A 12,423-nucleotide genomic window follows, 5' to 3' on the forward strand; every position below is an offset into this window, starting at 1 on the left:
CACAAATTAAAGACAGGACATGCTGGAGGCGGCCGTGAGCCAGGTCTCCTGACCAGTCCCTCAACAAGTGTGTGTGGTGTGACCAGGAGTCAGAGGTGGTTCCTCCTGCTTTATGCCGTCAGGGGAGACTCAAGGGTGGTAGGATATCTGTCCTGAGGTCCCCGAGGGTCTACTCTCGACTCTGTGTAGTGAGGGATGTGTGTGTGCTGAGCCTGTAGGAGGAGGACCTTTTCCTGCACTTGGAGACGGAGCTAGGCTAAAGGCTGTGTTCACATCCTGTTTTGTGAATGCTTCAGGCTGGCAGGGACCTGACTGGTGAAGCACTTTGGAGCGCTTGGTTTTTGTTTTGTTTTTTTCATATGGTCACCTCTCTGCCATGCTTCTACTTTTGGACTCCATTTGTACTGAATGAAGGAATGTACTCAGTGCATGTTTATAGATCAGTATACAGGTGAGATTCTAGAAAGGACAGTAGATAGGGTCACAAGGTGGCTTTATCACTGAGAAGGGGGCCAAGCAGGGATGGATTTCATTGCCTAGGAATGAATGGCATCGAGTAAGTGAGTAAGTGAAGGGCCCTGTGCTGCCTGCCAAATGGCAGGGCCCAGGGTGCTCAACGCAGCGTAAGAACTTCGTTTAGGACCAGAACACCATGCTCGCCTGTGAGCCACTTTTCTTAGAGAGGACCCTGAGGGAACTAGAACGAGCAGAGGATGTGTCCCGCAGAGCTGTGATGCTCCAGATAGGGGACATTGGGGCTTTTTTACCCCAGAAGTCCTGGAGGCCTCAGAAGCTGCCTGTCACTTCTGAATAGAAGGAACCGGGCTTCTGTGCCTGAACGGATTGGACCTCATGGCCCAGCTGCCTGGCAACATGGAGGCAGGAAAACCCTTAGCGGTGATGTGTTTGTACTGAGCTCTGGATGCCGTCAGAAGCACACCATGAAAACCACCCCCACATTGACACACAGAGGAGAGACACACAGCTGGGGAGGCATGGAGGCTTCCCACGATACCTGCCTGGGATCTGGGATGAAGCAGAGGTAGGCATTAACAGAATCATCCTCGCATAAGATCTGGGAACACTGGGTCACAACAGACAACTTTAATGAAGGCCCAGATGCGTGCGTGTGTGTGTGTGTGTGTGTGTGCGTGTGGTGTTTGTACACTGTATTGCAGGAGCCTAGAACATGGTATGTAGCTTTTTCCACCCTGTAAATCTAGTAAATATTTTAGACTCTGTGACCATCGTGATTGGTTGCAGTGACTTTATCTTGCTGCGTTAGCTTGGAAGGAAGCAACTGCAGGAGACATATGAACAGAAAAACAGCAACTAAAGGACTATGTTTTGGTAAACTTTAATTTCAGGCAGTTTGTATTTCATGAAATTCAATTCTTTTAATTTCCTGGCCATTTAAAAATGTACCATTTAGAAACCATACTTGACTCTCTGGCTGTTCAATACGGGGGCATGAAGTGAATCTGATGGACTAGAAGGCTCCCTAGCTGCTGGGCTGAATGGTTAGAGGCAAGAGAGGGTCCAAGAGATTGAAGAAAGGGGAGGTCTGGCCTGGGAGCTCAAGATGCCTGAGCACTAGCTGCTCCCCTTCGTCTCCCAGAGGCATCTGTTTGTCAGTCCTTGGGGAGGCTTCCACTGTGCTCAGGCGACACCTCACCCCCATAGTATAACTGGGAGACAGCACACACTAAATACTTCTGATGTTGTCTGAGCATGCCGTGTAGTTCCTAAGCCCCTTCTCCTGTTTCTCTTATGAGGGAGAGCCAACACAAAACCTTACCTTGGATCTCACAGTAAACTTGGCAAGATCTCAACAGCCCAGGCAGGAGGGAGGGGCTCTCTGTTCAGGGCTGGGGACCGGAGGGTGGGCTTTCAGGAGGTGGCGCTCCCAAGGTGGAGTGGCCTCTCTCCTCCCAGATCTCGTCAGACCCAGAGTAGCACCTGGCTCTTTCCACCTTCTCCCTGGCAGATGGGCATGTGGCGTACTGGCTGAGGGCACTGGCAGCCACTGTGCACTTTGGAACCTCTTCTCTGGGAACCTAGGGCTCGGGCAGCGAGCTCACCCTCCCCTCTGCTTCGCTCAAGTCCTGCTGTCCTCCAAGGACCTTTCCTTCCTGCCACATCTTCCAGGGATTCTTTGCTGTTATATTGCTACATACCTTAGCATTCGACCTGCTTCCCATCAGCCTGGTCCTGATCCTGAAGGGCCCTGTGGTTGCTTCTGCTCAGTGGCGGGGAAAATCTTTTCCCTTGGTGTGGTGCAATCATCTCTCCCCACCTCAGGGACACCCCATTTCCCGATACAGTCCTCCAGTGTTCCAGTCTCCCCTAACATCGTTCCTACCACCTGATGTCTTGCCCTGGAGGTGACTCTGCTGCCGGGTGTGTGTGGAACCCAAGCCTGTATGAGGGGCTAGGGATGGAACAGTGCTGTCCTCATGTCAATCCCCGCCTGTAGGGGCTTCATGGGGCAGAGTAGTTCAGAGTAAGGAAGGATGCAGAGAGACACCAGACTCCAACTGAGAGCCAGGACCAGCTGTGGGAGGAGTAAGTGGCCTAGGGCAGAAACCACGCCCCTGCTAAGCATGGCAGATGGCCTCTGCTGGGTTTGGTGCAGTGAGCTGAAGGGTCTGCAGATCCCCCCTTCTTCTTCTGACGAGGAAAGTCTCGAGGTCCGTGAGTCACCAATTCTCCAGTGTGCTGACTGGTGATGCGGCTGCTGCTGTCAGTTCCTGCTCAGCTCAGTTCAGCACTGCTGGGGCCTAGGGAGGGTTGCTGGAGGGGTGGGGGATGTTCTGGGGTTTCCTAGACCCCCTCAAGTTCTGTCCACATCCCATTTCTGTCAGTCATACCTCTAGGCTCTATGCCCTGTAACGTTGGGAAACACCTTCCCGCTCTGGCCTCAGCTTCTCCACGATGAGGTGGCTTTTCAAGTTGATCTCAGGCAGGACTGAAATGTTCTCTTCAGAGTGGCTCTTTCTGAATAGGGAGACAGGTACAGGTAGGGCTGCATCTGCACAGGCAAATGGCAGCCAGCGGTAGAGGATCTACATAGCTCTGGGCAGGTGAAAAGTGACCAGAGACTGCAGCAGGCTCCTTTACAAGTGATAGACCAGAAGCCAAGGGACATATGCTTTGGAACCACTTTCTAACTCTGTGGGGGTACTTCCTGTGTGGCCTTGGAGAAGCTGCATAGTCTCTCTGTGCCCCTGTCACCTACACTATAGAACGAGGATAATGCCAGGAGCCACTTCATGAGTTTCCGTCAGGTTGCAGGAGTTGACGGGTGTAACTTGGAAGCGCGCCCAGCACACAGGGAGTACTCAGAAAGGACTGGCCATTAGGAGATAGAGTGCAGCCAGCCTGCTGTTCCCAGCGACACAGGGCGGAGGTGACGGCACAATGACACGAGAATCAGGAACACGAGTGGGAGACACCTCGCAGATGCCAGTCTGTGGCACATCCCTGAAGCTGCTGTTGCCACAGGCATGGTTGTCATTCCCACTCTGCAGACAACGCGTAGAGGCTAAGCAGGAAGCTTAAGTACTTTGCCTGAGGTCAAGACTAAAATCTCCAGGGGGAACCTCCCACTTCTCTCCCTCTGAGAGCGTGGAGGCAGAGCCTCCCTGTTCTCAGAGCCACCTGCCTAGGACCGTTAGGAGCCCAGGGAGCACTGGGGTGGGGAGGGCATGCAGGGTGGCCGAGTCAAAGGGCCTGATGTCCCTCCTCAAGCTAGGGCTGTCTTTTAGACCTGCGGTGGCCTGGCTCATTCCAAGACGGGGACACTTGCATCTCCAAGGAGTTTTGAGGCAGAGGCAGCAGACTGGTGTGGCAGATCCAGGGGATACGTGGGAGGGCGGCCTGTGGAGGACTGTGTCTGTGGAAACCGTGTGCTAGGTGCTACCGGGAAAGAGTGGGAACAGTCCGGATGCACTGGAAGTTCAGAGAGCCGTGTTATGTGAGGTCTCCAGAGTCAGGAGGAGAAGCCAGGCCCCGAGCCCTCTGTGGTGAGGAATGGTAACAGCATTGGTAACCCAGAACCCTTGCTCTAGCTTAGTGGTTGCTCCAAGGGAAGATACTTACCTGTGTGCCCTCATGGCTCCTGTGTCAGACCTATGGATTTCTCCCTGGATTGTGATTTGTGTGGGAGGCTGCACACAGAACCAAGGATCCCCATCCATATCCACAGGAGGGTGATGTGAGGTGATATTTAGTGTGTGCTTTAACAGATTAAGCTTGCCTGAAGATCAGAGTGCAGGAGCTAGCCATATAGTCCAGGCAGTGGTGGCACACACCTTTAATCCCAGCACTTGGGAGGCAGAGGCAGACGGATCTTTGTGAGTTCAAGGCCACCCTGGGTTGGAGTAGATTGATCCAGTCTCAAAGAGAAACAGAGCCAGGCGGTGGTGGCTCACACCTTTAATCCCAGTACTTGGGAGTCATAAGCTTTTAATCCCAGCACCGAGGAGACAGGAAGGGATATGGCTGGGTGGAGAGAGGACTGTAAGGTGGGAGGAGACAGGAGCTCACGGTATTTAGCCCGAGGATTCATAGAGACAGGATCTTGCCCCCCTGGTTCTGAGGATTTTGTAGAGTTAAGAACTAATGACTGGCTGCTCTGCTTCTCTGATCTTTCAGCTTTCACCTTTTAATATTAGACTCTAGCTTTTTATTATTAAGACCAATTGGAATTGGCGTGACCTCGATGTGTCTGTGAGCTAGTAGTTTCCCCAAAGTAGTGTCTTCTGTACATTGCGCTGGCTCTCCATAAAGGGACTTACGAGGGAATGTGTTGTCACAGGTGGTGGAAGCCCTGTAGGTAAGGGTGGGCTAGTGTCTGTGGACATGACATGGTTTTATGCTCATTTGCTTCAGAGAGGGGAATGGAGAGACAAGGAGAGGGAAAGGATAGAATACCAGTGCCCACCCCCTAGCTCTCTGCCGTTATGTTCCCTCCACCAGAGAGGACCTTAGGGCTGCAGCTCTCTTTGTCCTCTCACAAGGACTGATGCAGAACCCCTATAAGCCTGTCTCCACAACTCAATTGGAGGGCCAGCTGCCAGGCTGGCCCCAGGCTGCACTAGGCTGCAAGGATCTGGGATGGAGAGGAGGTAGGTATATCTGGGGACAGTGTGCTCCTAAAGTGTTTCCCTGGGGATCACAGCTCGGTTTTGGAGTCTTCATCTTGCGATTACTCAAGGTGAAAGAGATTCAGCTCTGAGCACAGATGACATTCTGTTCTTAGTGGATTTTCTGTCCTGGAGTAGCTGGGAATGATGGCTTCTCACTCCTGCTGAGGTACCCAGAACTAGATATTCCTCTATCCTAATCAAGCCTGAAGTTATTTCTGCAGGCAGAGTCTGGGATCTCAGACTGGTAGAGGTGACCACAGCCTTTGGAGGAGCCATCGCTACCACAACCAAGGCTGCCTGTAGCTACGAGGAGGGTAAAGAGCCTTGGGGGAGGAATAGGAACTCAAGCCTAGGTGCATGACCTATGTCTGTTCCCAGCTTTCTCCCAGCCCACCCAGCCCTACTTGCCCCTTTCTCCCAGTCTTATCAGCTGTCTGAGCATCTCTGAGTGAGCTGAAGACTGGGGAGGGACATTCTCCTCTCTTCATCTTCCTATCGCTGCTCTTCAGTCCTCATTTTGGGTATTTGTTTATCACCTCATGGAGCCAAAAGGGCTGAATGAGGATGTTAAGACAACACACCAGAGGCACAGAGGCATCAGTGACAAAAATCTGGGCACACAGGACATGTGGGTACAGGGGACAGGCTTGTTTCAGCTCCTCGGGCCTCCAGAGTGAAGCCCCTCTGTGTTAGCCATGCTCTGACAGGGCTACTTAATAATCCTTCCCACAGCAATGTAGTCATAACCAGCATCGCTCTGAAGGGATGACAGTGCTCTGCTTGGCAGGGCCAGTGTGATGCGGCTGCAGCGAGTAGCCTCGCGTGGGTTGCTTTCGATCCAAGGGCAAACATTCCTAAGAACTCCTGAATGGCAAAGCATTTCCACCAATGGTCAATTGGAGAAGCAGAACAGGCTCCGATGACTCTGTGCGCTCAGTTCCCCCAGTTTCCTCAGTTATCTGTAGCTTTTCTGATCCCTTCTGGGGTTGCTGGTCCTCACACACCCGTCCTTGAGGGCCAGCAGCACTAGGATGTGAGCATACCCCTTAGCCGTCCGTCACTAAGGACAAAGTGTGGTAGGACAGGATGGAAGGGGAATGTACTTGTCCCAAGGATGCAGTGGGAGCAGAGAGGCCCTCTCAGAATGAGCAGGTGCTCTAGAAGTTTATTGCTCCACACCAGAACTGTTTGGAGTTGGCTAGGCCACACAACCTGGAATGGTGTCTTGATGCCACAGACTGCACCGTGATCCTGGCTCCGATTCCAGCGTCATTCTCCAACTGCTGGGATATCATTCCACCTCCCCTTGAAGAGGTGGCCCTCACTTAGAAGGGAAAGAGAAGGAGCTGGGAGCCTGTGTGCCCTGCACAAGAGGCTCACGCTTGTGCCTGAGAACAAGGGAGCCTGGTAAATGTCACAGCTAGGTGGGCATGCATATGCCTGCCAAAATGCTGTTCCAAGTGGAAGCAGAGAATGTTGAGACGTGGAGATAGCTGGTCTACTGCAGAGCTGCCCTAGAGGGTTCCAGCAGCCTAGTGGCTGAGCTGCCATGTACCCGCATGTGGTGCCCTACGGTGGGCTCATGCAAATGGTACTCAACTCATGTTGGTAGGACAGAAGGGTGAAAGAGAAGGAGTCCAGACCCTGAGGATTTACCAGGTCTGGAAGCCTGGACTGGGAACCCACTGCTGTTGACACCTTGTGCTGTCTTTCCTTCCTTTTAGCCTGTGGACAGTGGTGCTGATTCTCCACTGCTGGGAGCAGCAGCCAGAGCCGAGGCCGGGCCGGAAGCACCATGGCCAGAGCCCTGCCGTGCTCCCTGACTGCTCTCCTCCTGCTGCCCGTGGTAAGGGCCCCGCGTCTCCCTCCACAGGGGTACCCAGTCTCCACCTGTAGAACCAGTTATTTCTGCGTTCTCGCAGCCAAGGCGTCCCCTAGGCTGTCACGTCTGTTAATTTCTGCCAACACTCACCCCCCCCACACTCACATACACACATACACTGTACCACTCACGCTTCTGTGGTGTGAATTAAATAAGTGGTTTTCCTCAAGACTGGTGTTGATTGGACTGGAAGTTGTCACAGAACTTACAGGTCTATTAAGATGGTGACATGTGTGTGGCGGCATTTAGAGCTGCATAGAATCTGGATAGCTCCACGGTGTGGGCCACAGAATTGTCTTCTGGTCCGTATCCCATGAGACCCTCTGACATCTAAACTCAGGGCCCTGTCCTCTGCTCAGTTATCTCTAGAGCAAGGGTGAAGGTAAGGACAGGAGGAGAGTTCCATTCGGGCCAGGACAAGACTGTCCTTAGAGCCCCAGGTCCCTAGCATCCTGATCTGTATCTCCCTATGTGACAGGATGGACATATTCCTCTCTGTGAGCAGCTGGGGTTGGATCTGTCTTGGGACATGGCCCTCGGGAGCTCAGATCTTTGCCACGGGAATAATTTCTGATGTGGGGACTGATGGACATGAACTTGGCCATCTATCGTGCTAACAGGGGATGGCTGTAAAGTTCCTGCTGTGGGAACCGAGAGGGGCTTTGCACCATACTCCTTCTGAGCCTGTCTTTCCTCCTTTGAAAGAGAGTGCTGAGAGCCCTGAATCCTGCCATTACCCCTTTGTCTGCTGAGGAAGACTTGCTCCTATAGCTCTCAGTTTACCAGCTCCCATCTTCCCCTAAAGTGCAGCAGGAGCCAGAGTATCAGACTCAAACCCTGCTACCTGACCATGTGTCTTGGAACAAGTTGAATAACATTTCTACTTAGTACACATCTGCAACAGAAAAATGATGAAACTCAAACCCATCCCTCTGCAGTGTTTATCTAGCATGCATCCACACACACTAAGGCTCAGGAGCCTGTGGGTCCCACACATTGAGTTGGGGTCTGGGGAGAGCCCTCACGGCATCTTTGACAAAGCAGATGTTGGTGCCCCTGCTGGTCTGAGGTCTGTCACCCTCCTTTTTAGTAACACTTTACTTCTAAGTTAAAGCAGAGGGGGTGTCATTGGATCTCCCTGCTCTCTTGTTTGTTCCTCTTGTCCTACAGGCGATTGCTATGCACTCTGATTGCATCTTCAAGAAGGAGCAAGCCATGTGCCTGGAGAGGATCCAGAGGGCCAATGACCTGATGGGCCTAAATGAGTCTTCCCCAGGTGAGTGAGGAGGCAGACAGTCCTGGTGTCCTGGGCATGTGTAGGCTAGCTTTGTAGAGGGGTGGGAGGGTGTGAAACTCTGGAGTCTTCAGAACACCTTCTGAGGCCATGGTATTCTACATCTGCCCTTGTCAGTGACACTGGGTGGCTCTCCTTGTGACCGTCTTGGGATGGGCTCTTCTGGGTAGCTTCAAGCAGCCACCGTTTTCTCTTGGGCCTGGTCTGGATAGCAGCTGCCCACAAGCTGGTTCAGAGGCCACCTGGGACCAGTGGCAGCGGGAGCACAGCTGTGACGGCTGTGTGGTTGGGCTATAGAGCATCTGGCCAGCTGGAGGTAAGGGCGTGGGGTCACTTCCTATCTGATGGGTCCAGCAGAAGCCAGGGTGGAAAGCAGAAGCCAAGCCCAGGACTTTGGTTATGTGGAGCTCCTATACCGTTCAATAGATGTGGCCGCATATTGCTTTAGCCTGATCCCTCAAATGATCCCAAGGATTAAAAAAAAAAAACAAAAAACAGTGCCTCCTAGCAGTTTATGTCCTGAGGGAGAGGCACAGCTCCTGGTAAGACCCAGGGGTCTTCTTCTTCCAGCTCCCCCTACAGGTGTAGGGGAGGTTGGGTGGGCATCTCGGAGATGTCTTGCTTTTCTCCTGCTCCTCTCCTGCAGAGCAGGCTGAATCTGCCTGAGGGTGGGGCTCCACGACATCCCAAGAGGTGCGCCTTTCTCTCTGGACTCACCTAGCTCTTCTGAGAACAATCTGTTTGAATACTTTATTAAACTGCAGCCCAGTTAACAGAATTTCTGCCTGACCAGCTCTATGGCAGAGACTTTCTCGCTAAGACTGACGGGGGGGGGGGGAGGTCCTCCCAGCAGGGCATGTCTGCTTTGCTGCCAGACCAGAAAGTGGACTCTAGCCCACAGCAAGTAGGGAAACTGAGGAAGGGGGGACAGATAGGTACACAGTGGTAGGAAACCAAAAGCCTGTGTGAAGAGTCTCTGATCTAGTGGCTTCTTTGCATGCCTGGGAAAGTGGGTTCTGAAGATAATAGCTATCCAGTGCCTGTCTACCTTAGCATTGGGTCGACCCCATGCGGCCTGCCTCCTGACCTGGAGCCATTGGTCCCAAATGGCCACTTTCAAGAGGGGAGGAAAGAGAAGTGAAAGCATACTGCATGAGGCTGTGCACAGTGTAATTACACCCCTCACTTGTACACCGGGTCAAAGGAGTTGATAAGACAGGCTCACCCATAGGGTGTTCTTCTCTGAAGGCACTGATACAAGAAGGGGCGAGTGGTGGTGGGAGGGGCTTCCCTGGAGAAGAGAGGTGAGGGCCAGGAGGAGCAGGAAGGGTTCGAGTAGCTTGGAATACCCACCCACCAGGGAATCTTTGAGGAGAGCATTGCCAAGCCACAGTCCAGATTAAACCAGAATCTTGGCTTGACATAATTACATGACATTCAATAGCTCCCAGGAGGTTCTGGTGAGAAGCTAGCGCTATGAAAACCAGTCTGAGGGATGGGTGGGCATGGGACAGCGGGAGACCACTACGGGCACAGGCTGCTTGTAATCACTTCCTGCTTCCTAGATGAAGAAAGAGGTGCAAGGAAATCCTGCACCTTGCTAAGGACAAGTGTTATTGCGAGGGGGTCCTGAACTGGGGCCATCTACGTTGCCTCAGGACGGCACACTCTGAGGCCCGGCATCCCTTCCATATCACCTCTGAAGACATGTCACACCTCCATTTTCTTGGGTATCATGGAGGGGGGGATTAATACCTAGCAGCTGTCATCTGCAGGAAGCAGGAAGGGCTTGAGGACCTCAACGTCTCTGCATCTGCAAGTCTCCCTAAAGGCTTCCCACCTTCTGCTAGGTCAGAGTTCTTCTGACGCGGGAGCCACCCCTTGGAACTGTCTGGAAAGGCTTTCTGAAAGAGAGGGGAGTGGAGTCGCACATGCGTTTGGACTTTCTTGGACTGCCAGCCCCCACATAATGACACAGAGACTTCTTGTTAATTATAAAGCTTGGCCTTTAGTTTAGGCTTGTTCCCAACGAGCTCTTATAATGTAAATTAATCCGTTTCTATTAATCTACGTTCTGCCACGTGATTCTCTACCTCTCCTCCCTGCTGTTTGTCTGACCCCCCCTCCCCCGCAGTGTCTCACTGGCATCTCTTGAGCACCTAGATTCATCTCCAGTTTCTCTCTCCCCTGGAAGTCCTGCCTAGCCTCTCTTGCGTAGCTATAGGCCATTCAGATCTACAGGCCATTCAGCTCTTTAAACCCACCAGAAGGCACCTTTCCCATAGTGTGATCAAATATCCTGTCACAGGGGAGAATTGAGAACCAGCCCTGGCTTCAGAGAGCTGAGGAGAGAAGGGAAGGGCAGGAGAGCAAATCTAGGTAGCAGTGGCTTACCTCAGGTGAGAACTGAGGGGGTGGGCTTAGAGAGTGTGTGTTAGCGGATACACTTGGGTTCTCAGCGCTCACGTCTGCTCACAGCTTGTCACCCTAAGTCAGCAGTATGCTTCTTTCCATCGGAAGATGAAGTTATTCCCTCAGAGAATCCCTTTCTCGTTTCCTTGTCTATCATCTAAAACCCCGCACCCAGGCGGTAAGAGTCGGTGTGTACTTTTGGATAGGTCCGGAGATCCCAGCTCCCCCAATCCACTTCAGGGCAGTTGAAGAGTGAAAAGGCTCCCCAGTTCTAGCTCTCCTCTTGGCTGGAAACATGGGTTGTGGGACGAAGAAGGCGACCTTGGGTCTGTCTTCAAGAGAGCCTGCCTTGCTCGGAGCAGAACGGCACAACAGCAATGTGTGTCTGTGTAAGTGCCTCATCGGCGGACAGTCCACGGAGGAAGGGCAAGGGCAGAGGGAGGAAGGCCCCTTGGGAAGGCAGTGATGAGTGCAGCATCCATCAAATCTGCAGTCTACAGGGCCTGCGGTCTGATCTGCTGCAAACAAGCATCTGAATAGGCAGTTTCTGTGCACCACGCCGGGGTTCTGGGTTCTGCACAGCTCATCCCTGTTGTCAGCCTCTGAGGGACGGTCTTCTTGTCCTCCTGAGCCTCAGATGAACCTATGCCTGCCCCTAGAGGTGTCTTCACCTGGGCTGTCAGGTTAAACAACCTTGTGACCCTGGAGCGGGAACTGTCTCACCGTACTTTGCAGTGTCATTGAAGTCCCTAGGAACACTCTAAGGTACCAGCGGACAGTCCCTTCCCACCCACAGCCAAAGTCAGCAACATCAGGGCGCAAGCTCCAAGGAGGTGTGTTCTCAGAGCAAGCCTCCGGATGGTAGGAAAGTGTGTCCAAAGTTTGTGTCCAAGGTTAGTAACTCTAGAGAACCACCTTCATCCCTGTGCCCACGTGGTATCAGGTGTGAGAAAAAGGGCATGGAGCAGGTGAATCAGGCTAAGATCTCATTCTATCTGGGAGTGGCACGGGTTAAGAGCTGTGTTGTGGTGCTGGCCTTGGTTGGGGAGAGTAGGGATTGGTCAGCTGCAGTCTCCTCTTGCGTCTCCAGCTGTGTTGTCCCTGAGCACTGATCTGTGTAGACACTGCCAGAAAGTAGTGCTAACTTTGGGACATGTTTGAAAGTGAAGAAGAAAGCCTGCCAGTTTGCTTCAGCTGAGCTCAGGGCAGCTTTTACACACACACACACACACACACACACACACACACACACACACACACACACACTGGTTTCTCAATGTCAGGGCCATCTGAGAATGGTGAGCCTCTTAAATCACCACCCAGTGCAGGAATACAGGCTTTGGTGGTCTGGTCAGCCCCTGCACATGGCCACACCGTGCAGTTCAGAGACTGTAAACAGGCCTTGTGTGAGAATACACAACATGGCAGAATGCTTTACAGTAAAATCGAGAAGTTAAGTACACTGTGAAATAACATTAAAAGTACAGTTTTGTAGATTCCATGGGCCAAGGATTTAGTCAGCTTCTACACCACACATGATGGTGTGTGCTATGCAGTTTCAAGTGGCTGGCAGTGAGGCGGGTGTTCCCACCAGCATCACCAATGCACACAAGTGACTTTAACAGGGTGATACTGTCACTGGCGGAGGGGATTTCTCAGATCTAGTATAAGGTTAGGAGACAGCC

At 52.5% G+C, this 12,423-nt stretch overlaps 1 protein-coding gene across 8 annotated transcripts in view; it reads left to right on the forward strand.

The window, feature by feature from the left end:
• Adcyap1r1 (ADCYAP receptor type I) overlaps window positions 1–12,423 on the forward strand; it is a 106,274-nt gene that overhangs the window by 54,214 nt on the left and 39,637 nt on the right. For 7 of the 8 annotated variants that reach the window (XM_075955745.1, XM_075955746.1, XM_075955749.1 and 4 more), the window contains 2 exons: window positions 6,875–6,996; window positions 8,203–8,308. In XM_075955745.1, coding sequence (XP_075811860.1) covers window positions 6,946–6,996; window positions 8,203–8,308 — 157 coding nt within the window. In that variant the 5' untranslated portion in view covers window positions 6,875–6,945. Of the gene's footprint in view, window positions 1–589; window positions 1,043–6,874; window positions 6,997–8,202; window positions 8,309–12,423 lie in introns of those variants that run through there. The other variant, XM_075955744.1, reaches the window with a different exon arrangement.

Source organism: Microtus pennsylvanicus, chromosome 21 (genome assembly GCF_037038515.1).
Source record: "Microtus pennsylvanicus isolate mMicPen1 chromosome 21, mMicPen1.hap1, whole genome shotgun sequence".
Taxonomy (NCBI): Eukaryota; Metazoa; Chordata; class Mammalia; order Rodentia; family Cricetidae; genus Microtus; species Microtus pennsylvanicus.